Source organism: Somniosus microcephalus, chromosome 4 (genome assembly GCF_052327205.1).
Source record: "Somniosus microcephalus isolate GS21.2 chromosome 4, FLI_Smic_1.0, whole genome shotgun sequence".
NCBI classification, from domain to species: Eukaryota; Metazoa; Chordata; class Chondrichthyes; order Squaliformes; family Somniosidae; genus Somniosus; species Somniosus microcephalus.
The window spans coordinates 21911340-21937963 of record NC_140990.1 but is presented as its reverse complement, the minus strand read 5'-3'; the positions used below and the strand labels follow the sequence as shown (position 1 = coordinate 21937963).

The 26624-nt window shown below is 47.7% G+C and overlaps 1 protein-coding gene across 3 annotated transcripts; it reads left to right on the top strand.

The window, feature by feature from the left end:
- The first annotated feature begins 8953 nt into the window (after positions 1 to 8953).
- On the top strand, positions 8954 to 15097 carry LOC147118402 (uncharacterized). Of its 3 annotated transcripts, XM_085984418.1 has the most exons (6): positions 9261 to 9472; positions 9890 to 10077; positions 12573 to 12792; positions 12955 to 13115; positions 14470 to 14598; positions 14767 to 15097. In XM_085984418.1, the coding sequence occupies exons 1-6, from the start codon at positions 9314 to 9316 to the stop codon at positions 15095 to 15097; spliced, it is 1188 nt and encodes a 395-aa protein (XP_085840544.1). In that variant the 5' UTR covers positions 9261 to 9313. The 3 variants fall into 3 exon arrangements, with proteins under 3 accessions (XP_085840543.1, XP_085840545.1, XP_085840544.1); XM_085984417.1 differs by lacking the exons at positions 14470 to 14598; positions 14767 to 15097 and having other exon boundaries at positions 8954 to 9489; positions 9574 to 10144; positions 12538 to 13206; XM_085984419.1 differs by lacking the exons at positions 9890 to 10077; positions 12573 to 12792; positions 14470 to 14598; positions 14767 to 15097 and having other exon boundaries at positions 8954 to 9780; positions 12939 to 13206.
- Positions 15098 to 26624: the final 11527 nt, after the last annotated feature.

The window sequence follows — 26624 nt, the reverse complement described above, 5'->3', positions numbered from 1 at the left end:
CATCTGTCTGTGTGTAACTGTGTTTGGATTGTGTCAGACAACAGTCCTAATATCTCACCTACATCCATTACAATTTTTGAAATGTTAGATTGTACTTGGAAGAAGTTGAGTTTGAATCTGACAATTCTGAAATTGGGAGCTGTTAATGATTTCTGTTTTTCACGTAACTATATAGTGATGTGATCAGTCAAAGCAAATTAAAAGGTGCTGCTATTTACTGAACACAACTGAATAATTCTACAAGGATGTTATCGCAGTCTTCCTCAGTATTAACTACACCCCCCAATTTAGTGTCATCTGCAAATTTTGAAATTGTACTTCTGATTCCCAAGTCCCAATCATTCATGTAAATGGTGAACAGCAGTAGTCCCAGCACCGATCCCCGTAGAACACCACTTCCCACCTTCCGCCCGTCTGAGTAAATACCTTTAGCTCATCCCGTCACTATAACTGGACTTGTCTCCATTCCCGTGCTGAGGGGATTGCTGTACCAGACGGGAGGGGAAACATTTGGGGACTCTCGATTCTCTACCAATTCCCATTCGCCTTCTTTCTGGTGGATAATGGAGGTGCCACTGTGTGTAATGTGCAAGTCAGTAAGAATTGTCCGCGAGGATTAATCAGCACTTTCTAATTGGAGATGTTAATCAGTGGAACCTTTCAGATGCTGAATTGTAGATTTTGTACCAAAAATCAATTTAGGATTGAAGTAAAAGTTCATAATTTTATTGTAAAATAATTTCTGATGAGAGTCCCTGAATTAAGGGGAAAGATCACAGACAGCGATTCTTAAAGGGACACTGCAGCCCCGAGAATACAATCGGCTATATATCCAGAATATTAAACTCCAGCCCAGTTATAGGGGTTATTAATATCAGCAGAATCATAGAAAGTTACAGCACAGAAGGAGGCCATTTCAACCCATCGTGTCTGTGCCGGCCGACAAAGAGCTCTCCAGCCTAATCCCACTTTCCAGCTCTTGGTCCGTAGCCCTGTAGGTTACGGCACTTCAAGTGTACATCCAAGCACTTTTTAAATGTGGTGAGGGTTCTGCCTCCACCACTCTTACAGGCAGTGAGTTCCAGACCCCCACCACCCTCTGGGTGAAGAAATTTCCCCTCAAATCCCCTCTAAACCGCCTACCAATTACTTTAAATCTATGCCCCCTTGTTGTTGACCCCTCTGCTAAGGGAATAGGATCTTCCTGTCCACTCTATCTAGGCCCCTCATATTTTTATACACCTCAATAAGGTCTCTCCTCAGCCTCCACTGTTCCAAGGAAAACAACCCCAGCCGATCCAATCTTTCCTCGCAGCTAAAATTCCCCAGTCCAGGCAACATCCTCGTAAATCTCCTCTCTACCCTCTCGAGCGCAATCACATCTTTCCTGTAATGCGGTGACCAGAACTGCACACAGTACTCTAGAGCTGTGGCCTAACTACTCGCTGTGTAAAAAAAAAAATTTCCTCAAGTCGCCTCTGTGTTTAATCTGTGTTACAAAAGCAAAATGCTGCGGATGCTGGAAATCTGAAATAAAAACAGAAAATGCAGGAAATACTCAGCAGGTCAGGCAGCATCTGTGGAGAGAGAAACAGAGTTAACGTTTCAGGTCGATGACCCTTCATCAGAACTTTAATCTGTGTTCTCAGGTTACTGACCCTTCTGCCACTCAAAGCAGTTTCTGCTCATTTACTCTATTAAAACACCTCTATCAAATCTCCCCTTAACCTTCTCTGCTCCAAGGAGAACAACCCCAGCTTCTCCAGTCTCCCCACGTAACTGTAATCCCTCATCCCTGGAACCAATCTAGTAAATTTCTTCTGCACCCTCTCCAAAGCCTTCACATCCTTCCTAAAGTGTGGGGCCCAGGATTGGACCGAATACTCCAGCTGAGGCCGAACTAGTGTTTTATACTGGTTCAGCGTAACTTCCTGGCTTTTGTACTCAATGCCTCTATTTATAAAGCCCAGGATCCCAATTGCTTTATTATCAGCCTTGTTAACTTGTCCTGCCACCTTCGAAGATTTGTGCACAAACACCCCCAGGTCTCTCTCTTCTTGCACCCCCTATAAAATTGTCCATTTACTTTGTGTTGTCTCTCCTCATTCTTCCTACCAAAATGTATCACCTCACACTTTACTGTGTTGAATTTCATGTGCCGTGTGTCCGCCCATTCCACCAGCCTGTCTATGTCCTCTTGAAATCTATCACTATCTTCCTCACTGTTTACTACAGTTCCAAGTTTCGTGTCATCTGCAAATTTCAAAATTGTGCCCTCTACCCACAAGTCCAAGTCATTAATGTCTATCAAAAAGCAGAGGTCCTACTACTGAACCCTGGGGGTAATATAGTAACATGGATAGAGGGTTGGTTAATGGACAGAAAACAGAGAGTAGGGATAAAGGGATCTTTTTCAGGTTGACAGGCTGTAACTAGTGGGGTGCCACAAGGATCAGTGTTGGGGCCTCAGCTATTTACAATCTATATAAATGACCTAGATGAAGGGACCGTGTGTAATGTATCCAAGTTTGCTGATTTACAAAGCTAGATGGGACAGTAAACTATGAGGAGAACACAAAGAGTCTGCAAAGGGATATAGATAGACTGAGTGAGTGGGCAGTAAGGTGGCAGATGGAGTATAATGTGGGGAAATGTGAGGTTATTCACTTTGGTAGGAAGAATAGAAAAACTGAATATTTTTTAAATGGTGAGAAACTTTCAAATGTTGGTGTTCAGAGAGATTTGGGTGCCCTCATGCAAGAAACACAGAAAGCTAGCATGCAGATACAGCAAGCAATAAGGAAGGCAAATGGCATGTTGGCCTTTATTGCAAGGGGGTTGGAGTATAAGGGTAAGGAAGTATAGCTACAATTGTACAGGGCCTTGGTGAGACCACACCTGGAGTACTGTGCACAGTTTTGGTCTCCTTATCTAAGGAAGGATATACTTGCCTTGGAGGCGGTGCAACGAAGGTTCACTAGATTGATTCCTGGGATGAGAGGACTGTCCTATGAGGAGATATTGTGTAGAATGGGCCGATACTCTCTGGAGTTTAGAAGAATGAGAGGCAATCTCATTGAAACATACAAGATTCTGAGGGGGATTGACAGGGTAGATGCAAGGAGAATGTTTCCCCCGGCTGGAGTGTCTAGAACCAGGGGTCACAGTCTCAGGATAAGGGGTCGGCCATTTAAGACCAAGATGAGGAGGAATTTCTTCACTCAAAGGGTTGTGAATCTTTGGAATTCTCTGCCCCAGAGGGATGTGGATGCTGAGTCTTTGAGTATATTCAAGGCTGACATAGATAGATTTTTGAACTCTAGGGGAATCAAGGGATATGGAGATCGGGCAGGAAAGTGTTGAGGTCGATGATCAGCCATGATCTTATTGAATGGCGGAGCAGGCTCGAGGGGCTGTATGGCCTACTCCTGCTCTTATTTCTTATGTTCTTATGTTCTAACACCACTATATACCTCCCTCCAGTCCGAAAAATAACCATTCACCACAACTCTCCGTTTTCTATCCCGTAGCCACTTTTGTATCCATGCTGCTACTTCTCCCTTTATCCCATGGGCTTCAGTTTTGCTATGTGGTACTTTATCAAATGCCTTTTGAAAATTCATATACACAACATCAATTGCTCCGCCCTTATCCACCCTCTATGTTACCGCATCAAAAAACTCAATCCAGTTCGTCAAACACGACTTGCCCTTAACAAATCCATGCTGGCTCGCCTTTCAGTCCATGCTTGTCTGAATGGCTGTTAACTTTCTCCCGGCTTATTGCTTCTAAAAGCTTCCCCATCACCGACGTTAAACTGACTGCCCTGTAATTGCCAGATTTATCTTTCTCCCCTTTTTCAAACAAGTGTGTAACATTTTCAATCCTCCAGTCCTCTGCGATCACCCCTGTATCTAAGGAGGATTGGAAAATTGTGGTCAGCACCTCCACAATTTCTACCCTTACTTACCTCAGCAAACTAGGATGTCTCCCATCCGGACCGGGTGACTTATCCACTTTAAGTACTGCCAGCCTTTCTCGTACCTCCTCTATATCTACCTTTATATCATCCAGTATCCCAGCAACCTCCTCGTTTACCTTGGCTTTGGCGAAGTCGCCTTCCTTGGTAAACACCTTGGTAAAAGGAACACGCATTATTAAGATTGTTGGAGTAAGTTTACCTATGAGACAATCAGTTGTGAGAAAATTGACTAAAATAAATTGGTGTGATGCATCAAACATGGAATACACAAACAATGACCGTTTGTATTACATCACCAGCAGATCTACCAAGGCACAGCTCATCCTGGGCCAGAGGATCTGCTGTTTTACAACTGTAGGGTGTTACACGATGTAACGGACCATTTATCAGAGCCACTGATTTACGTTGGCAAAATATGTGCATTTCCATGTTTATTGCATGGAAATTATAGCAGTGATTGGGAGACCAAATTCGAGACAGAAGCACAGACGTGCCGGGAATCTACAGTGTTAATGTGGGGACTGTTAACGCTCATGTGAAAGAAAGAAAGACTTGCATTTACATAGCGCCTTTCACAACCTCAGGACTTCCCAAATCGCTTTACAGCCAATGAAGTACTTTTGAAGTGTAGTCACGGTTTTAATGTAAGAAACACAGCAGCCAAATTGTGCACAGCAAGCTCCCACAACAGCAATGTGATAATGACCAGATAATCTATTTTTGTGATGTTGATTCAGGGATAAATATTGGTCAGGACACTGGGGATAATTCTGAAGGCCTTGGCACGTTTTTTCTACATTATACATGCTATATAAATGCAAGTGGTTGTTGTTGTTGTTGTTGTTGACAGTGGGAACGGATTCAGTTGCCCGTCTGAGGTGGAAACTCATGGATACAGTCACACCGGGGAGAGGCTGCACACCAGCTGAGTTTAAAAAGAGATTCACTCGCTCATCCCACCTACTGACATGTAGCTTTAATAAGCTCTGATAATAATTTGTCTGTGACTACACAAACCACTCTGGGTACAGGTATATTGTGTATCAGTAAAACAGTCCGTGACTACACAAACCACTCTGGGTACAGGTATATTGTGTATCAGTAAAACAGTCCGTGACTACACAAACCACTCAGGGTACAGGTATATTGTGTATCAGTAAAACAGTCCATGACTACACAAACCACACTGGGTACAGGTATATTGTGTATCAGTAAAACAGTCCGTGACTACACAAACAACTCTGGGTACAGGTATCTTGTGAATCAGTAAAACAGTCTGTGACTACGCAAACCGCTCTGGGTACAGGTATATTGTGTATCAGTAAAACAGTCCATGACTACGCAAACCACTCTGGGTACAGGTATATTGTGTATCAGTAAAACAGTCCGTGACTACACAAACCACTCTGGGTACAGGTATATTGTGTATCAGTAAAACAGTCCATGACTACACAAACCACTCAGGGTACAGGTATATTGTGTATCAGTAAAACAGTCCATGACTACACAAACCACACTGGGTACAGGTATATTGTGTATCAGTAAAACAGTCCGTGACTACACAAACAACTCTGGGTACAGGTATCTTGTGAATCAGTAAAACAGTCTGTGACTACGCAAACCGCTCTGGGTACAGGTATATTGTGTATCAGTAAAACAGTCCATGACTACGCAAACCACTCTGGGTACAGGTATATTGTGTATCAGTAAAACAGTCCATGACTACACAAACCACTCTGGGTACGGGTATATTGTGTATCAGTAAAACAGGTTTATTAAGCATTAAACATCCAGTACAAAGAAGTAATACTTAACAAGAAGATCATCGCAGTCAGTTCATTCGAGTGACTGGGGCGCAAGTCTCCTGATGTATGTTGCTGTGTTCTGTTGACCGAAGCTGGCTTACTTGGGATCTTGCTATGTTCTGTTGACCAAAGCTCCTATCAATCTCTGGTTACACGGTGCGCTGCTTTCGATGTTCTAAACCTGTATCATTATACCCATTTTCCCTCTCATTTTGCTGACGTGGCAGTAATTAAACCTCTGACACCTGGTAAAAAGTCTTGCTTCCCTTGTTAGCCATCTTATGACCTTGTTGGTCCTTCTGACTTTTTCTCTATGCATAACAAAGTACCCTTATCTCAGATCTTCACTTTTCACAGAACATTTCCTAGAATGTTTTCTGAATAGTCAGTCCATCCTATAGCTGTACCAATGAAGGATGTCTCCAACACCTATCTCTTTCTCTAGTTTTGATCTCTTTAAGCATAATCTTGCTGAATTCCTCATCTCCATAAACTTAGCACTACATTCCATTACTTCAGTAATTGGAAACACAGCAGTTTTTTAAAATCAGGTTGGCATATTTCCCATCCTGCTTTGCTCTCAGCCATTCGCCATTTTATACAGGCTTTTAGGCTTTTAACATACAATTTCACATATTATAGTTATATTAAAATGGTTATAGAATCTTAATAATGTTTACTAAATCCTACAGGTACACCCTAGCCTACAGACACAATAGCATGTTCACACAAGGGAGAGGCTGTTCAGCAGCTGTGTGTGTGGAAAGGGTTTCACTCGGTCATCCCATTTACTGACACCAGCACAATCATACTAGAGAGAGATCGGTTAGATACTTCACGTGTGTGAAGGAATTTACTCAGTTTCCCACCTATTAACACCCCAGCGTTAAAAGATGAAAGGATTTGAGACACAATACTGAAGAAAAGCTGTTTAAATGTGTGTGTGTGGGAAGAAATTCACTCGTTTACCCACCTGCTGAAACACCAGCGAGTTCACAAATGCCTGCAGGGGTTGGATTCTACTGTTGCTGATGTTAATCACATCCAGGACAGAACTATAGCGGATGGCCCGTGCACTTGAGTTTCTGTATAATTTGCGTCCTAATTTTATTGCTTGGCCCTCCGGCCCCAATCTCACGCCTATCACAGATAATAATTTTCTATATGTTAATACGGTCCTTCAATGGCGAGGCTTTTACCCAACATTCCCCGCGTGGGCGAATGTGCCCTATCCACACTACAGGAGCCCAGTGCGCAGGCGCAGCACCGGATAGAGATGGAGCATGCGCAGTGCGAGTGGTGTAAAAGGACAAAGGCTGGAGAGTCGCATCGGCAGCGGGTAATGGATGGCGGGGCTCGGGGGAGTAATGAACCCGGCATGTGGGCGGATAGGCTTCATAAACACCTGGTGTAGGCCGCAAGCCCCGATTAATAACCTAATGGTCCCGCGATTGCTGCTGCGGGGCTTTTTCCCGCTCATAGGCCCAGGTTAACGGCCGCCATCCTGGTAAAGGAGAGTGGGAAGCTTCACTGGGCGGCCATCTTGGTGCAGGGACAACGAGTGGGCGGGGCTTCACGGGCCCTGTTCACAAACTGATCCAAGTGCCTCGGGGGTGAAAACCATTGGTGGATTGTGTGTCACGTGCGTGTCCAGCTGCGGGTTTGATTGGTCAGTGAGTCGCCCGGGTTACCCAGAGATTTAAAGTCACAGCAGGGCGCATGCGCAGCCACCTTGGGACAGGAACCAGGAAGAGAGAATGTTCTCAATTTCTATCCTGGACTCAGTGATGGCGTTTGTAAACTGGGAGTCTGCAGCTATCGGGAAAGATTGAACAGGTTGGGGATTTTTTCTTCAGAAAAGGGAAGACTTAGAGGAGACCTGATAGAGGTCTTTAAAATTATAAATGGCTTGGACAGGATAGATGTGGAGAGAATTCAAAACTAGGGGCCATAAATACAAGATAGTTACTAATAAATCCAACAGGGAAATGAGGAGAAATGTCTTTACTCAGAGAGTGGTTAGGATGTGGAACTCGCTAATACAGGAATAAAAACAGAAAATGCTGGAAATACTCAGCAGGTCAGGCAGCATCTGTGGAGAGAGAAACAGAGTTAACGTTTCAGGTCAATGACCCTTCGTCAGAACTGGAAAAAGTTGGAGATGTAACAGGTTTTTAAGCAAGTGTAGGGGCAGGAAGAGGGGGGAGGGGAGGAAAGAACAAAAGGGAAGGTCTGACAGGATGGAAGGCAGGAGAGATGTAGAGACAAAAGGGATGATGGTGCAAGGCAAAAGGAGATGGTAATGGGACAAGTTAAGAAACAAAAGATGACTCTAGATGAAGTGTAAATGGTAATGGCAGGATGGTCAACAGCTGCCATGTGAGAGAGAGAAAAAAATGGTTGGGGCAGAGGTTATAGTCTGAAATTGTTGAACTCAATGTTGAGTCCAGAAGGCTGTAAAGTGCCTAATTGAAAGATGAGGTGTTAATCTTCAAGCTTACATTGAGCTTCATTGGAACAGTGTAAGAGGCCGAGGACAGAGAGATCAGAGTGGGAGTGGAGCGAAGAATTAAAGTGCCAGCTAACCGGAAGCTTGGGGTCACCCTTACGGACTGAACGGAGGTGTTCCGCAAAGCGGTCACCCAATCTGCGTTTGGTCTCCCCAATGTAGAGGAGACCGTATCGTGAGCAGCGAATACAGTACAATAAATTGCAAGAAGTACAAGTAAATCGTTGTTTCACCTGGAAGGGGTGTTTGGGGCCCTGGACAGTGGGAAGGGTAAAAGGGCAGTTGTTCCACCTCCTGCGCTTACACTGGAAGGTGCCGGGCAAAAGGGAAGGGGTGTTGTGGTGATAGAGGAGTGAACTGGGGTGATGCGGAGTGAGTGGTCCCTTCGGAATGCTGAAAGGGGAGGAGAGGGAAAGATATGTTTGGTGGTGGGATCGCTAATATGGGAAGTGGTTGAGGCAAATAGCTTGTGCTTTCAAAGCAAATGAGATGAGTACATGAGATAACGGAATAGAAACATATGCTGAAAGGCTGAGATGAGGTAGATGGAGTGGGAGGACACTTGTGTGGTGTATAAACACACAGCACAGACTAGTTGGGCCGAATGGCCTGTGCTGTATATTCTATATAATTCTATATAAACTCCTTTTGCAGGATATTAGAATGGAGGATTTGCAGGCAGGAAGCTCAAACCAGACATCACATCAAAATCTGACAGAGTCACTTGCTTTATCAGGATCTGAATATCCTCAGCCTTTGAATGTGGAAGGAGAAATGTTTGCCTGTTCTGTCTGTGGGAAAAGATTTCAAACATCAGTGTGACTGGAAAAGCACCGAGACACATACACCGGAGTGAGAATGTTCCAGTGCACTGATTGTGGAAAGAGCTTTAACCAGTTACACAGCCTGAAAAAACATTGCACCATTCACAGCGGGGAGAAACTGTACACGTGTTCTGTGTGTGGATGAGACTTCAACTGATCGTCCAATCTGGAGAGACACAAGGACACCCGCACCATGGAGAAACCGTGGAAATGTGGGGACTGTGGGAAGGGATTCAATTACCCATCCCTGCTGGAAACTCATCGACGCAGTCACACTGGGGAGAGGCCATTCACCTGCTCCGTGTGTGGGAAGGGATTCACTCAGTCGTCCAACCTCCAGATACACCTGAGAGTTCACACCGGGGAGAGGCCGTTCACCTGCATTCAATGTGGGAAGGGATTCACTACTTTATCGAACCTGTTGAACCACCAGGGTATTCACACAGATAAGAGACCTTTTAAATGTCCTGACTGTGAGAAGAGTTTTAAAAACAGAAACAAACTGCTGACACACCAACATATTCACACTGGGGAGAGGCCGTTCAACTGCTCCACGTGTGGGAAGGGATTCACATGGTCATCCAACCTGCTGACACACCAGCGAGTTCACACTGGGGAGAGGCCGTTCTCCTGCTCTGAATGTGGGAAGGGATTCGCTCAGTTATTGCACCTTCAGAGACACCAGCGAGTTCACACCGGGGAGAGGCCATTCAGCTGCTCTGAGTGTGGGAAGGGATTCGCTAATTCATCCGAGCTTCTGATACACCAGCGAGTTCACACTGGGGCAAAGCCGTTCACCTGTTCCATGTGTGGGAAGGGATTCACTCGTTCATCCGAGCTTCCAATACACCAGCGAGTTCACACTGGGGAGAGGCCGTTCACCTGCTCCGTGTGTGGGAAGGGATTCACTCAGTCATCCAACCTGCTGACACACCAGCGAGTTCACACTGGGGAGAGGCCTTTTACCTGCTCTGAGTGTGGGAAGGGATTCAGTCTATCATGCAACCTGCTGAAACACCAGCGAGTTCACAAGTGACTGCAGGGGTTGGATTCTGCTGTTATTGCTGCTGTTAATCACATCCAGGACAGAACCATGATCATTCTGTCAGTTATACGAACAGAAGGAGGCCATTTAGCCCCTCGAGCCTGTTCCGCCATTCAGTGCGATCACGGCTGATCTGTGAGTGAACTCCACATAACTGCCTTTGCCACATATCCGTTATTACCTTTCACCGAGCCCTGGGATCTAGGGAGGACACGGGCTTTACAAACACCGAGTACGGCCCCAGGCCCGAATCTAAAACTGAATATTCAGGAGAGGGAGAGGAACCAGTGATTGTACAACTGAACCCAGCCAGAGTCAGCACCTTCAGGGGAGGAGAGGGAGGGAAACCAGTGAGTGTAGAACTGAACCCAGCCAGAGTCAGCACCTTCAGGGGAGGGGAACCAGTGAGTAGAACTGAACCCAGCCAGACTCAGCACCTTCAGCGGAGGAGAGAGAGGGGAACCAGTGAGTGTAGAACTGAACCCAACCAGAGTCAGCACCTTCAGGGGAGGAGAGGGAGGAGAACCAGTGAGTGTAGAACTGAACCCAACCAGAGTCAGCACCTTCAGGGGAGGAGAGAGAGGGGAACCAGTGAGTGTAGAACTGAACCCAGCCAGAGTCAGCACCTTCAGGGGAGGAGAGGTACCCTGTAGATCGAGCTTTACTCTGTATCTAACCCATGCTGTGCCTGCCCTGGGAGTGTTTGATGGGACAGTGTAGAGGGAGCTTTACTCTATATCTAACCCGTGCTGTACCTGTCCTGGGAGTGTTTGATGGGGCAGTGTAGAGGGAGCTTTACTCTGTATCTAACCCGTGCTCTACCTGCCCTGGGAGTGTTTGATGGGACAGTGTAGAGGGAGCTTTACTCTGTATCTAACTCGTGCTAATCAGCCACTCAATTTGTTGAACTGAATAATAAACTGTTTCAGTTCAGTATTGATTTTTCTGAAGCTGTGTATAATTGTAATGGTGGGCCTGCGCTGTGAGTGTATTGATTTTCTGAAGCTGTGTATAATTGTAATGCTGGCCCTGCGCTGTGAGTGTATTTATTTTCTGAAGCTGTGTATAATTGTAATAGTGGGCCTGTGCTGTGAGTGTATTTATTTTCTGAAGCTGTGTAAAATTGTAATGGTGGGCCTGTGCTGTGAGTGTATTTATTTTCTGAAGCTGTGTAAAATTGTAATGGTCGGCCTGTGCTGTGAGTGTATTTATTTTCTGAAGCTGTGTAAAATTGTAATGGTGGGCCTGCGCTGTGAATGTATTGATTTTCTGAAGCTGTGTATAATTGTAATGGTGGGCCTGCGCTGTGAGTGTATCCGAGTGTTGCTCCTGAGGATCCCAGCATGCGTGGCTCCAGCTGTCTGGGGCCTGGAATCACAGGGTTAAAGTTTCATTGACTTTAGTGATCGAATTACATGGAATATACAGCCCAGATACAGGCCATTCGGCCCCACTAGTCTCTGGTGCTGCTGCTAATCCTCCACACGAGTCTCCTCCCATTCTGTCTGCCTCATCTCAGCCTTTCAGCATATCTTTCTATTCCCTTCTCTCTCCTGGACTCGTCTCCTTTCCTTTTGAAATCATCTGCGCTATTTACCACTTCCTGCGGCAGCAAGTTCCACATTCTAACCAGTCTGGGACAGTCTCGTTGTTCACAAACTCCCACATCCTACAATCCCCACACACTGCCTGGTCTTTATTAATAAATGAATGAATTTATTTTTTGTTATCTGTAGTTTACTTCTTGAACTGTGATTAATTACTTCGCTATTTATCAGTTATGAGCGTCTTTAAAAGCAGTTAGAATTTAATCACTTACCTCGTTTTCCTTTGACTTACAGTTACTTGCACTAATAAATCCTTACTAAGTCAAGCTTAACACTAACTACTAAAGAGACTAAACACACAAAGGGACATCGCTGCTCTTACCGATTATACTCAGGTTAATTTGCTCTGATGTGTGTTGATTATGATGTCACTTTTTCTGTGTTCTCCGGTGTGATTATTTATTATTTACTGTTGCTCCTTGGTTTAAATTACTGAGCACCTCCTTCCCCCTCAGCATCCAATTCCCATTCTCACCAAATTCCACTTACCACCCTATTTAGCAAGCCCCTCCGTTTAGTAGATTCTCCAGCTCTGTGCCACATGGCTCACCCTCCTCCTATACTGACTGTGGAAAGAGCTTTAACCAGTTACACAGCCTGAAAAAACATCGCACCATTCACAGCGGGGAGAAACCGTACACGTGTTCTGTGTGTGGACAAGACTTCAACCAGTCGTCCAACCTGGAGAAACACAAGGACACCCGCACCATGGAGAAACCGTGGAAATGTGGGGACTGTGGGAAGGGACTCACTTACCTGTCTGAGCTGGAAATTCATTGGCGCACTCACACTGGGGAGAGACCATTCACCTGCTCCGTGTGTGGGAAGGGATTCACTCAGTCATCCAGCCTCCAGACACATCAACGAGTTCACACTGGGGATAGACCGTTCACCTGCTCCGTGTGTGAGAAGGGATTCACTCAGTCATCCAGCCTCCAGACACATCAGCGAGTTCACACTGGAGAGAGTCCGTTCACCTGCTCCGTGTGTGGGAAGGGATTTGCTCAGTCCTCCCACCTGGTAACACACCAGCGAGTTCACACAAATGAGAGACCGTTCACTTGCCTGATTTGTGGGAAGGGATTCACTTATTCATGCAGCTTTATTGAACATCAACTTGTTCACTCTGATAAGCGACCATTTAAATGTTTTGACTGCGAGAAGAGTTTTAAATGCAAAAAGGATCTGTTGAGACACCAACGCACACATACTGGGGAGAGACCGTTCACTTGCTCTGTGTGTGGGAAGGGATTCACTTGTTCATCCAGCCTACTGATACACCAGCGAGTTCACACTGGGGAGAGACTGTTCACATGCTCCATCTGTGGGAAGGGATTCAGTCAGTCATGCAACCTGCTGACACACCAGCAAGTTCACAAGTGACTGCAGGGGTTGGATTCTGCTGTTATTGCTGCTGTTAATCACATCCGGGACTGAACCATGTTCATTCTGACAGTTGGGGTTTGTTTCTGCTGATGTTAATAAACTCCATCCCAGTTATAGGGGTTATTATTTTGTATAAATGTCTAATAAATCAGCTTTGTTTCAAACACACTTTGTGTCGAGTCTGTGCTGTCTCCATGATAAGAGGAGACTAATTGATGTCCTGTTGCTGACTGCTCCATTTTTGGGCCGTTTCTCCTTTCTTACTCTGGATTATTTTGGTTCTGATCTAATTGGCCTTCAACCATCCTGGGAGTCCCATGATACAATGGTAATGGAGTTGTTGACTAATCACAGCGATCAATCTCTATCAATGAGTCTACAACAGACCCAGACATGAGGTGAGGAAAACCCCAGTGGTGGAGAGCTTTAGGAGCCATCGGACCAGTCACCTCTTCCTCCCGAGCATTCTACACTGACCACACGTCATGTCTCAAATTGCTCACACACTGTGTCCCAAAATCTTATTCTATGAATGAAATTGGTCCAATTTACATTTGAATGAATCAACACTAACTGCTTCTACCGTCTCCCTAGGGAGCCTGTCCCATAGATTGACCACTCACTCACTGAAATATTGTTTCCACAGATTGGATTTGAATTTACCCCCTTCAAGCGCAGGCCGTTTCCTCTGGTTCTACTGTTCTGGACAGGGTGAAATAACTTGTCATGCTCTACATTATCCAGTCCCTTTAGAATCCTAAAAAGAGCAATCCTATCACCTCTCGACCTTCTCTTTCCAGTGTGAACAGGCCCAGTTTACATAACCTGGACATGTTGGCTCGATACTCAGTTAAATTCTGACACAAACCCTTTGATGCTTCTTAAATTGCATTAACCGACACGTCACAGAATCCTAGAATGATACAGCAGAGAAGGAGGCCATTCGGCTCATCGTGCCTGTGCGGCTCTCTGAAAGATCCATCCAAATACAAAATCCAAAATACTGCGGATGCTGGAAATCTGAAATAAAGAGAGAAAATGCTGGAAATCCTCAGGTCAAGCAGCATCTGTGGAGAGAGAAACAGAGTTCACGGTTCAGGTCACTGCCCTTCCGTCAGAACCTTTCATCACACATTATAATCTAATGTATTACTCACTCTGGTTTAAGCTTATATTGTGGTTAATAACGGCAAACTCTGTTGTTTCTCCCGATCTGATTAGAGTTTCCAACCAGTCGATTCAGTGGAATGTTCTATCAGTGTTGCCATGGCGATCTGTCTGCAGTGAAGCGCCTGTTTGATTTCTTGAAAGTGCAAAGTATCTGCTGACAGACCAACACACTCACACTGGGGAGAAGCCGTTCACCTGCTCTGTGTGTGGGAAGGGATTCAGTCTATCATCCAACCTGCTGACACACCAGCGAGTTCACACTGGGGAGAGGCCGTTCACCTGCTCTGTGTGTGGGAAGGGATTCAGTCTATCATCCAACCTGCTGAGACACCAGTGAGTTCACACTGGGGAGAGGCCATTCACCTGCGCCATGTGTGGGAAGGGATTCAGTCTATCATCCAACCTGCTGAAACACCAGGACACTCACACAGTGGAGAGGCCGTTCACCTGCTCCGTGTGTGGGGAGGGGTTCAGTATATCATCCAACCTGCTGACACACCAGCACACTCACACTGGGGAGAGGCCGTTCACCTGCTCTGTGTGTGGGAAGAGATTCAGTCTATCATCCAACCTGTTGACACACCAACACACTCACACTGGGGAGAGGCCATTCACCTGCTCTGTGTGTGGGAAGGGATTCAGTCTATCATCCAACCTGCGGACACACCAACACACTCACACTGGAGAGAGACCGTTCAACTGCTCCGTGTGTGGGGAGGGATTCAGTCTATCATCCAACCTGCTGAGACACCAGCGAGTTCACATGTGACTGCGGGGGTTGGATTCTGCTGTTATTGCTGCTGTTAATCACATCCAGGACTGAACCATGTTCATTCTGACAGTTGGGGTTTGTTTCAGCTGATGTTAGTAACCCCTATAACTGGGCTGGAGTTTAATCTGTATCGACGTCAAATAAATGAGCTTTGTTTCCCACACACGCAGTGTGTCGAGTCCTTGCTATCTCGACAATAAGACGAGCTGATTGAGGACTTGTTACAAACTGAGTGGAATCCATCTGAGAACTGAGTTGCCACAACTTGTTAGAAGATGGATCTACAAGATGTCCAAGTCTGACAGGACAGAAAATTCTATTATATCACAGGGTCCACTTCAACCCTCCAGGGCAGTGAGTCCCTGTAATATTGGATTTTAACCTATGGGAAATATTCTGATAATCTGTTATTGTCACAGGGCAAAGCAGCCTTGTTACTTTAACATCAATTTAATCAAACTCAATGGGCAATCCGATCTCCAAAGGGAAATGTCTCCTTAAAGCTGACGGTGTCGGCAGTTCTGCAGCTCATTTCTCAGTGTGAGCGTGTCAGAATGAAAAGCTTTAACAACAGCCGATGTTTCACAAAGGGAGACCTCACCAGACCAAAGGCCATTGGTGGAGTTTAATGGGCTGTTTGTGTCACTGGGCTACAGGAGGCCATTTTTAACTGAAGGAAAACTGGTCACAGCAAACAGAGAGTTTAACAGACTGTCCCTGGTCCACTCGAACCCCCACCTTCTCTCTCACTATTTATGGGCACTGCTGCAGTAATTGCTCCTCTGACCTTTCCTCTCTTGTCCCTCCTACACCCCTAATACACGGCCCGACACAATCTCCCTCCCCCTACATCCTCACTGTGCTGGAATCAACACCAGTCTTCCCATCTGCTCCTTGTTCTCTCCCTGGATCCTAAATCTACTGAACTCACTCTTCCCCTCCTGAAGACTACAGGCTCTGAAACTGAAGCTTGGTGTACCTCAGTCCCGACTCCTTGATTTACCTCCCCTTCTCTCCTCCTCTTTCCCCCTTGGTTGTGTTCCACACTCTGGGCCTTGGGCCTTCCCCGGGGATTCTCAGTATGAACAGGTGGGATGTGTTTGGAGACAGGGTGTCCCAGCTCTCCACCTTAAAAGGGACAAGGAGATGACCAGCTGGGCTGAATGGCCCTGCTTTATGACATCACTGCAATGCCTAGCAACCAACCTCCCTGAGCCCTGCTCATTATGGGCTGGGTTTAGCTCAGTGCTGTTACAGGGAGGGAAACAGGAGCAGGATTCGTCTCGTGTGGAGCCCAGGATTAATGGGGAGAGGTACAGGATCAATTTATACCTTATTGAGTGAGAAATGTCATTGTCCCAGACACTCCCTGTCCCTCGGTATCTGTGTCGGGGAGCGGCTGATGGGTTTACTCTGTATCTAACCCGTGCTGTACCCGACTGGAGAGTGTTTGATGCTGACAATTGGGGCTCAGCTCCACGAGCACAACATTTAACCCAAAGATGATCTGATAAGCTTCTCCCCTGGACACAGGTCCTGAGGGACAGGGAGTGTCTCTGATATTTTGGTCGGTTTCGTTGATCAAGTTTAAATACCTCGGTCACATCTCCTCTCACCCTGCTTTGTTCTAATGAGAAGTGCCCCAGTTTCTCTTGTCTCTCCTCCTGGGAAAGAGAAGTTCACCTCAGTTAGAAACTCAAACAGGTGCTTCACTGCAGACAGGCCATCATGAGGAAACATTTCTTTACCCAGCGAGTTATTATGATCTGAAATGCACTGCCTGAAAGGGTGGTGGAAGCAGATTCAAGAGTAACTTTCAAAAGGGAATTGGATAAATATTTGAAAGGAAAATATTTACCGGGATATGGGGAAAGAGCAAGGGAGTGGGACTAATTGGATAGCTCTCCCAAAGAGCTGGCACAAGCATGATGGGTCAAATGGCCACCTTTTGTGCTGTTTCATTCTAGGATTCTCTGATAACTAAAGCCTCTCATCCGTGGTATAACCTCAGTGAGTTTATTCTGCAGCCTCTCTGTGGCCCCGGCATCCTTCCTGCTGTAAGATGCCCAAAACTTATTCTAACTGCAGCCGAACCGATGATTTTGTTTTCTACGCCCCATTTATAAAAAACCTTGGTTAACATTTTTAAACCACTTCATAAACTTGCCCTCCAACTTTTAAAGATTTGTGTATCTGATCTCCCTGTAGATTTTAGAGATATTAACATAACATGGCTAAAATACATTGACATCAAATGTCTGATATAATGTGTATTATGGGAAAGAGAAGTTTAGTCTGAGTTAGAAACTTAAACAGGCATTTCACTGCAGGCAGGTCGCCATGGCAACACTGATAATACATTCCATTCACTGAATCGACTGGTTGGAAACTGTAATCAGATCAGGGGAAAGAACAGGTTTTGTCTGTTATTAACCACAATATAAGCTTAAAGCAGAGTGAGTAATAGAATAGATTATATTATAATGTGTGATGTTTATACCTATGACTGTGAAACTATAAGAAATAACATAATTAACAGCAGGCAGGGTAGTTTAGTGATAATGAGAACATTACTGAAGAAAAGTAACTGCTGGGAACCACTGTACAGGGCGTGGTGAGACCACAACTGGAGAACTGCGTACGGTTTTGCTCTCCTTATTTAAGGAACAATATACTTACATTGGATGCAGTTCAGAGAAGCTTCACTCGGTTGATTCCTGGGATGAAGGGGTTGTCTTATGAGAAAAGGTTGAGCAGGTTGGGCCTATACTCATTGGAGTTTAGAAGTATGAGAGCTGATCTTAAACATAGAAACATAGAAGATAGGAGCAGGAGCAGGCCATTCGGCCCCTCGAGCCTGCTCTGGCATTCAATGAGACCATGACTGATCATCCAAATTCAGTACCCAGTCCCTGCCTTCTCCCCATATCCCTTGATCCCTTTAGCTTTAAGAAATATATCCAACTCCTTGAATATATTTAATGAATTGGCCTCTACTGCCTTCTGTGGTAGAGAATTCCACAGGTTCACCACTCTCTGGGTGAAGAAATTCCTCCTCATCTCTGTCCTAAATGGCTTACCCCTTATCCTTAGACTGTGACCCCTGGTTCTGGACTCCCCGACCATCGGGAACATCCTTCCTGCATCTAGTCTATCTAGTCTTGTTAGAATTTTATAATTTTCAATGAGATCCCCAGGGGTCACAGTCTAAGGATAAGGGGTAAGCCATTTAGGACAGAGATGAGGAGGAATTTCTTCACCAAAGAGTGGTGATCCTGTGGAATTCTCTGCCACAGAGGGCAGTTGAGGCCAATTCATTAAATATATTCAAGAAGGAGTTGGATGTATTTCTTAAGGCTAAAGGGATCAAGGGATATGGGGAGAAGGCAGGGACAGGGTACTGAATCTGGATGATCAGCCATGATCTCATTGAATGGCGGAGCAGGCTCGAGGGGCCGAATGGCCTACTCCTGCTCCTATCTTCTGTGTTTCTATCCGTTCTATCAGTTCAAAATGCTGTACATCTGGTTCATTTCTTGGTCTGTGGCTCTGTCTCCAGACATATTTGAAGACACAGACTATGGCATATAGCATTTTGTGTTCTGGGTTTAGCCTATTAAAAATTGTAGCAGGGCTTGCTACTATCGGGCATTCCTTTGGGGTCACCTTATTTAGTGCCGTATAATCTATTGTCAATCGATATGATGCAGCTGGTTTCCTTACTGGCCATACCGGGGAATTAGTTTCGGATACAGTTTCTTGTAAGATTCCCTGTTTGGTTAATTCCAACACGATGTCCCATACTGCTGCTTTGGCTTCCTCCTTTAAAGGATATTGGGCGATGCATTGGTCCCGGTATTTTTACCGGAGGGGTTTGGACTAATCCACAATCTTGTTTATGTGTTGCCCACACCCCAAGATACTCTCTGCATGGGATCGCCCGTAGTCCCTTCTTATCCCATTCCGGGTCTATAATCTTAATTGCTCCTACCCGATCTGTTTTGTTTCCCGGGGCCATTTGTTTGTTCGACTTATGATCTGGTGGCCAGATCACTTTATTCGCTTTAGGGTCGATTAAAGCTCCTACTTCCCGCAGTAAGTCTATCCCTAGGATTGTTCCTTCAGTATTCTCGCATACCCACAAATCTGTAGGTATTATTAGATAGCCAATTTCTAATAAAATTGTTTCGCTCTTATAAGCCTTAAGTCTTCTGCCCCCTATTCCCGCCACATTAATTGAAAGTTTAGTTTGGGGCGAGGGCAAATATGTCAGTGAGATTGAGGCTCCGGTGTCTATTAACATTTTGCACTGCCGGCCCCCTAACAATGCGTTAACAAACATCCTTCGATCCTCCTCACCATTCTCCCCGAGGGCCGCTATCTTTAATTTAATATTCAACTTCTTCCTCATGTCTGTCATTTGCCTCGTAGTGCACACATCGCCTTCTTTCCCGTCTCTGAATCAGACCCATATCGCCTCTCACATCGGGTATTCTTCATCGTGTCTCTCCTTTGCCTCATGGTCCACACATCGCCTTCTTCCCCGTCCTCTGAATCAGACCCATATCGCCTCTCACCTCGAGTATTCTTCATTGTATCTCTCCTTTGCCTCATGGTGCACACATCGCCTTCTTCCCCATCCTTTGAATCAGACCCATATCGCCTCTCACCTCGGGTATTCTTCATCATGTCTCTCCTTTGCCTCATGGTGCACACATCGCCTTCTTCCCCATCCTCTGAATCAGACCCATATCGCCTCTGACCTCGGGTATTCTTCATCGTGTCTCTCCTTTGCCTCATGGTGCACACATTGCCTTCTTCCCCGTCCTCTGAATCAGATCCATGTCGTCTCTCACCTCGGGTATATTTCATCATGTCTGTCCTTTGCCTCGTAGTGCACACATCACCTTCTCCCCCGTCTCTGAATCAGACCCATGTCGCCTCTCACCTCGGGTATATTTCATCATGTCTGTCCTTTGCCTCGTAGTGCACACATCACCTTCTACCCCGTCTCTGAATCAGACGCATACCGCCTCTCACCTCGGGTATATTTCATCATGTCTCTCCTTTGCCTCATGGTGCACACATCGCCTTCTTCCCCGTCCTCTGAATCAGACCCATATCGCCTCTCACCCCGGGTATTCTTCACCGTGTCTCTCCTTTGCCTCATGGTGCACACATCACCTTCTTCCCCGTCTCTGAATCAGACGCATATCGCCTCTCACCTCGGGTATATTTCATCATGTCTCTCCTTTGCCTCATGGTGCACACATCACCTTCTTCCCCGTCTCTGAATCAGACGCATATCGCCTCTCACCTCGGGTATATTTCATCATGTCTCTCCTTTGCCTCATGGTGCACACATCACCTTCTTCCCCGTCTCTGAATCAGACGCATATCGCCTCTCACCTCGGGTATATTTCATCATGTCTCTCCTTTGCCTCATGGTGCACACATCGTCTGCTTCCCCGTCCTCTGAATCAGACCCATATCGCCTCTCACCTCGGGTATATTTCATCATGTCTCTCCTTTGCCTCATGGTGCACACATCACCTTCTTCCCCGTCCTCTGAATCAGACCCATATCGCCTCTCACCTCGGGTATATTTCATCATGTCTCTCCTTTGCCTCATGGTGCACACATCACCTTCTCCCCCATCTCTGAATCAGACCCATATCGCCTCTCACCTCGGGTATATTTCATCATGTCTCTCCTTTGCCTCATGGTGCACACATCGCCTTCTCCCCCATCTCTGAATCAGACCCATATCGCCTCTCACCTCGGGTATATTTCATCATGTCTCTCCTTTGCCTCGTAGTGCACACATCACCTTCTTCCCCATCTCGGAATCAGACCCATATCGCCTCTCACCTCGGGTATTCTTCATCGTGTCTCTCCTTTGCCTCATGGTGCACACATCGCCTTCTTCCCCGTCTTTGAATCAGACCCATATCGCCTCTCACCTCGGGTATATTTCATCATGTCTCTCCTTTGCCTCGTGTTGCACACATCACCTTCTCCCCCATCTTTGAATCAGACCCATATCGCCTCTCACCTCGGGTATATTTCATCATGTATCTCCTTTGCCTCGTAGTGCACACATCACCTTCTTCCCCGTCTCTGAATCAGACCCATATCGCCTCTCACCTCGAGTATATTTCATCATGTCTGTCATTTGCCTCATAGTGCACACATCACCTTCTTCCCCATCTCTGAATCAGACCCATATCGCCTCTCACCCCGGGTATATTTCATCATGTCTCTCCTTTGCCTCGTGTTGCACACATCACCTTCTTCCCCGTCTCTGAATCAGACCCATATCGCCTCTCACCTCGGGTATATTTCAGCATGTCTGTCATTTGCCTCATAGTGCACACATCACCTTCTTCCCCATCTCTGAATCAGACCCATATCGCCTCTCACCCCGGGTATATTTCATCAGGTCTCTCATTTGCCTCATAGTGCACACATCACCTTCTTCCCCGTCTCTGAATCAGACCCATATCGCCTCTCACCCCGGGTATATTTCATCATGTCTCTCCTTTGCCTCGTAGTGCACACATCGCCTTCTTCCCCGTCTCTGAATCAGACCCATATCGCCTCTCACCTCGGGTATTTTTCATCATGTCTGTCATTTGCCTCGTAGTGCACACATCACCTTCTTCCCCGTCCCCTGAATCATACCCGTGTCGCCTCTCACCCCGGGTATTTGTCCAGTTGCTATATTCCCTATACTCCCTCTGGCATTGCCTCTCTCTATCTCTATCCTCCTGCTCTCCTTTCTCTTCCCTCATCCATCTTTTGAAGTTCCCCTTTGCCCTATTTCCTCCTGGCTGTCCTCTTTGGGGACCCCCCTTTTGTCTCGGCCCCTGACCTTCTCTCCCTCCTCCTTTATTCCAACAGTCCGCTTTCTTATGTCCTGGCTTGTTACAATTGTGGCAGGTTGGTCTTGGATCCGATGCTGGTCGTACAACCCCTCCCTGCTTCTGTTTGCATTCTTTAGCGAAATGTCCCTCTCCACCGCAAGCATAGCAGCTTGCTATCCTTACTGCTTCCTCCTGTCCTTCCAACTCTTCGGCTGCAGCTATCTTAGCCTTTTGCATGTTATCTACTTCAGTCGCCCACCTAATTAAATCATCATAGGTGTTCATTGTAATGATTCCTAATTGTATAGCTGCTTGATGTGCGGGACCTAATCTGGCCTTAAATGATTGTAGAAAACACTGATTATCCCTTGTGGGGTTAATAATGCCGGAGCATCCCACAAATCTTCCCCATTTCCGTTTGCTGTAGTCTACAGCAGATTCTCCCTTGTCTTGAGTTATATTGGTTATAGCTGCCCAATCTACTGGAGCTTGCCCCATCACTCCCTCCACTGCAAATTTAAAGGGGTCATAGTCAATTTCCGACTGGTTGTGTGTAATAGTCAACGTTCGACACTAGGTTCCGTCTTTAAAATTCTGACCTAATTGTTCCCAGTGATCATTCGGAATTTTTGCTTGCACTAACTGATCCACATCTTTATTGTGCAGATTGTGACTTATTCTTAATTCCCTCATTTTTTGCCAAAACGGGTAGTTATTTTCTCGTACCTGTAATTGGGGTAATTTATCCACCAACATTTGTCTCTCTAAGGGTTTAAAAGGTTGATACGTAGTTCGAATTACTTGGGGCCCTTGCGGAATCACTGGAACTGCCGGAACTGCCGCTAGTTGTCCGCCAGGCCCTGCTGGGACCGCTGGAACTGCCGGGACTGCAGGTGTTCCGGGGTTACTTCAGTCTTTATTGGGGCCGCTTTCACTTCGCGGTGTGCTGGATTGTAAGGTGGTGAGAGATTATTTTCTTTTGGCCAGGGCGGTGGCTCCAGCCAGTCCCTCTCTCCAGTGTATTTTGCTGTTTCCTTTTCTAACCCACCCCCATCTATATTACCTTCTTCTGGTAGTTTTGGGTATACGGGCGTACTGCTGGAGCCGGCCGCTGCCACCGGGTGCCCCTTCCCTCTTGGTTTGGGAGTTGTTACTTCTTTCTCTTCCCTTTCTTCCTCTTCCTTCTGTTTCAACTCCTTACTTTGTTTCTGGTAACAAGCTAAGATTACCATTCCCCCTTTTCTCTCTTTATCTTTGGTTTGTCCCCTCCACCAAGCCCTTTGGCTCTCTGCACTGTCTGCGGGATCCCATCCTTTCTTTTTCATAGTTCCAATGAGTTTCTGATTTTTGTCCGCTAAATAGCGGGTGACGGAGTCGGGATCTCCCCAAGGGGAAGGTCCCTCCTCCTTTATGTTTGAGCCTTTCTTTGACATTCTGGATTTCTACCTTCCATGGGTAGTTTCCCTTCTGTCTGTACTTCTAAGAATTCTTATTTTTACTTCGTGCCTATTTAAAGGGTTTTGCCGCCTATCCGGCTTAGAAGATTTTGCCGCCTTCCCGGATTAGAGGATTTTGCCGCCTTCCCGGCTAACTGGACCAAACCCCTTTCTCGAGTCTGTCTCTTTTTTAGTTCTTTTAATCACAGCCTTGTGGGGGACTACGGTCTCCCGCGTAAAGAAATAGGCAACACAGCGAGCTACAAGAAATAGGTCTTTACTCCAACTCTCACAATACAGTACTGAATTCATGAAGCCCGCGAACCTGTGATGACTCACGGATTGGTCACCTGCTGGAACCTGATTGGTTTTCCTTCTCTCAGCAGCAGGCAAGTCTGAACGTGCCTTATTCCTCTCAGCTTGCAACTGTCTTGTGGGGGGAGGGGAATACAGCAGTTAAAAGGGGATTATACAGGTTTATTTACATACACACAGTGTTTCCCCAATGTGGCAACGCCCCCCCCCCCCAGAATCCTCATTAACTGTAAAAGTCAGTTTTTGCGGAGGTTTGACCAAGCGGCCGTAGCGGCTGTAGTAGCCATCTGGCGTGTGAGGAGGGCTGTCTGGGAGGTCAGCCGGTTGGTTTGTCGGCTGGTCTGGCGGCTGGTCTGCCGGTGGGCTGGCTGGACGGGCTGCCGGCGAAGGTGGGGCGGCGGCCGGGAAGTAAGGTTCTGGCGTGTCTTGGTTCTCTTGTGGGGCCGCCGCCAACGCGGGAGGCCTGCCCCGCCGTGGGGGAAGAGCCGGCCGAAACGGGAAGCTGAGGTCCAGGTGCACTGGTTTGAGGTGGACTACTGAAATAAGGTCCGGCTTCCCGCCGACGTCGATAAGAAAAGCTTTGTCCCCCGTCTCCAATACTGGGAAGGGGCCGGTGTATGGTGCCTGCAGCGGGCCTCTGTGCGCGTCCCGGTGCACAAAGACAAACTCCGCATGTCGTAAGTCTCGAGGCACGTAGGACGGCTGCGGGCCGTGTTGCGAAGTGGGCACTGGATGGAATTGCTGGGCCGTGTCCTGGTGCAGGGAAAGCTGTCTGGCGGCCGACCACGGCTCCGTTGTCAGGGGGAGGAAGTCGCCTGGTACTCTGAGCGGTTGGCCGTAGACCATCTCGGCCACGGAGGCGCAGAGGTCCTCTTTGGGTGCGGTGCGCAATCCCAGGAGAACCCAGGGTAGTTTGTCGATCCAGCTGGTGTCGGCCAGGCTGGCGTGGAGGGAGGCTTTCAAAGAATGATGAAAGCGCTCGCAGAGCCCGTTGGCCTGCGGGTGGTAAGCTGTTGTCCTGTGCAACTTGGTGCTGAGGCCAGCGATGATGGCATTCCACAAGTGGGAGGTGAACTGGGGGCCTCTGTCCGAGGATATGTCGGTCGGCACGCCGAACCGGGCCACGCATGTCGAGACGAATGCTCGCGCGACGTCGTTCGTGGTGGTGGAGGCGAGGGGAACCACCTCGGGCCATCTGGTGGTGCGGTCGACGGTCGTGAGCAGGTGTGTAAAACCATGCGACGGCGGCAAGGGGCCTAACAGATCGACGTGGACGTGGTCGAAACGCCTCTCGGACACCGGGAAACACTCCAATGGCGCCTTGGTGTGCTGCTGGACCTTAGCGCACTGACACGCCACGCATGTGTTGGTCCAGTCTCTCACATCCTTGTGGAGTCCAGGCCAGATGAACTTGGCGGACATAAGTTTCTGAGATGCACGCATCCCTGGATGTGAGAGGCCGTGGATGATGTCGAAAACTCGCTTGCGCCAGGTGGATGGGACGACCGGCCTAGGCGAGGGGACTGAGATGTCGCACAGGAGGGTTGTGCCGGCTGCGTGGATGTGGATGGCAGCCAGGGTGAGGCTGGTAGTTGACGTCCTGACGGCCTGGATCTCCGCATCGGCAGCCTGGTCTCTCGCCATGCTGGCGTAGTCGACGCCCAGGTGCACTGCGTGGAGCGAGGGTCTTGAGAGGCAGTCGGCCACCAAATTGTCCTTGCCGGCGACGTGGCGGATGTCCGTGGTGAACTCCGAGATGAAGTTGAGTTGGCGCTGTTGGCGCGCGGACCAGGGTTCGGTTACTTTGGCCATGGCGAAAGTGAGCGGCTTGTGGTCCACGAATGCGGTGAACGGCTGGCCTTCCAGGAGGAAACAGAAGTGCCGGCCTTCCAGGAGGAAACAGAAGTGCCGGATTGCCAGGAATAGGGCCAGGAGCTCTCTGTCGAACGTGCTGTAGGCCTGCTCATTCTTGCGCAGCTGTCGGCTGAAAAATGCCAGTGGCTGCCACGCGCCTTCGACCCACTGTTGCTGGACGGCGCCAACGGTGTAATCCGAGGCGTCCGTGGTGAGGGCGGTCTTGGCACCCGGGATGGGGTGGGCCAGTAGTGTGGCGTTGGCCAAGGCGCTTTTGGTCTGGTGGAAGGCTGTCGCCATCTCACTGGACCAGGTGAGTTGCTTTTTGCCCGTTTTGCCCCTGGTGGCTTCGTAGAGGGGGCGCATGAGTGCGGCGGCCTTGGGCACGAACAGGTGATAGAAATTGACCATCCCCAAAAATTCCTGCAGCGCCTTGACCGAGGTGGGCTGGGGAAAGTCCGCCACCGCCTGCACCTTGGAAGGTAGGGGAATGGCTCCCCTTGGCGAGATTCTGTGGCCGAGAAAGTCAATTTGGGCTGCTCCAAACTGGCATTTGGCCGGGTTGATGATTAGCCCGTGTTGGCTGAGGCGCTGGAAAAGGGAGCGCAAATGCGCGATGTGCTCGGCCTTGCTGGTGCTGGCCATGAGGATATCGTCCAGATAGACGAACAGGAAGCTCAGGTCCCGTAGGACGGAGTCCATGAGCCGTTGGAAGGCCTGTGTGGCGTTCTTAAGCCCGAAGGGCATGCGCAGGAACTCGAACAGTCCGAAGGGGGTGATGACCACCGTCTTCTGGACGTCTGCATGGTGGACGGGGACCTGATGGTAGCCGTGAATCAGGTCGACCTTGGAAAAGATGGACTTTCCTGCTAGGTGTGCCGAGAAGTCTTAGATGTGCGGAATGGGGTATCTATCGGGCGTGGTGGCGTCGTTGAGCCGTCTGTAGTCACCGCAGGGGCGCCAGCCACCGCCCGGCTTGGGCACAATGTGGAGGGGGGACGACAAAGGGCTGTTCGAGCGGCGGATGATGCCCAGTTTTTCCATCGTGGCGAA

Excerpts from the sequence above, each read along its gene's own strand:
- LOC147118402 (XM_085984417.1), top strand. The coding sequence starts at position 9,314 with ATGGAGAAACCGTGGAAATGTGGGGACTGTGGGAAGGGATTCAATTAC. Across the intron at positions 9,490-9,573 it reads AGAGTTCACACCGGGGAGAG|ACCTTTTAAATGTCCTGACT; the intron begins GCCGTTCACCTG and ends CACAGATAAGAG. Across the intron at positions 10,145-12,537 it reads ACCTGCTGAAACACCAGCGA|CTGGAAATTCATTGGCGCAC; the intron begins GTTCACAAGTGA and ends TACCTGTCTGAG.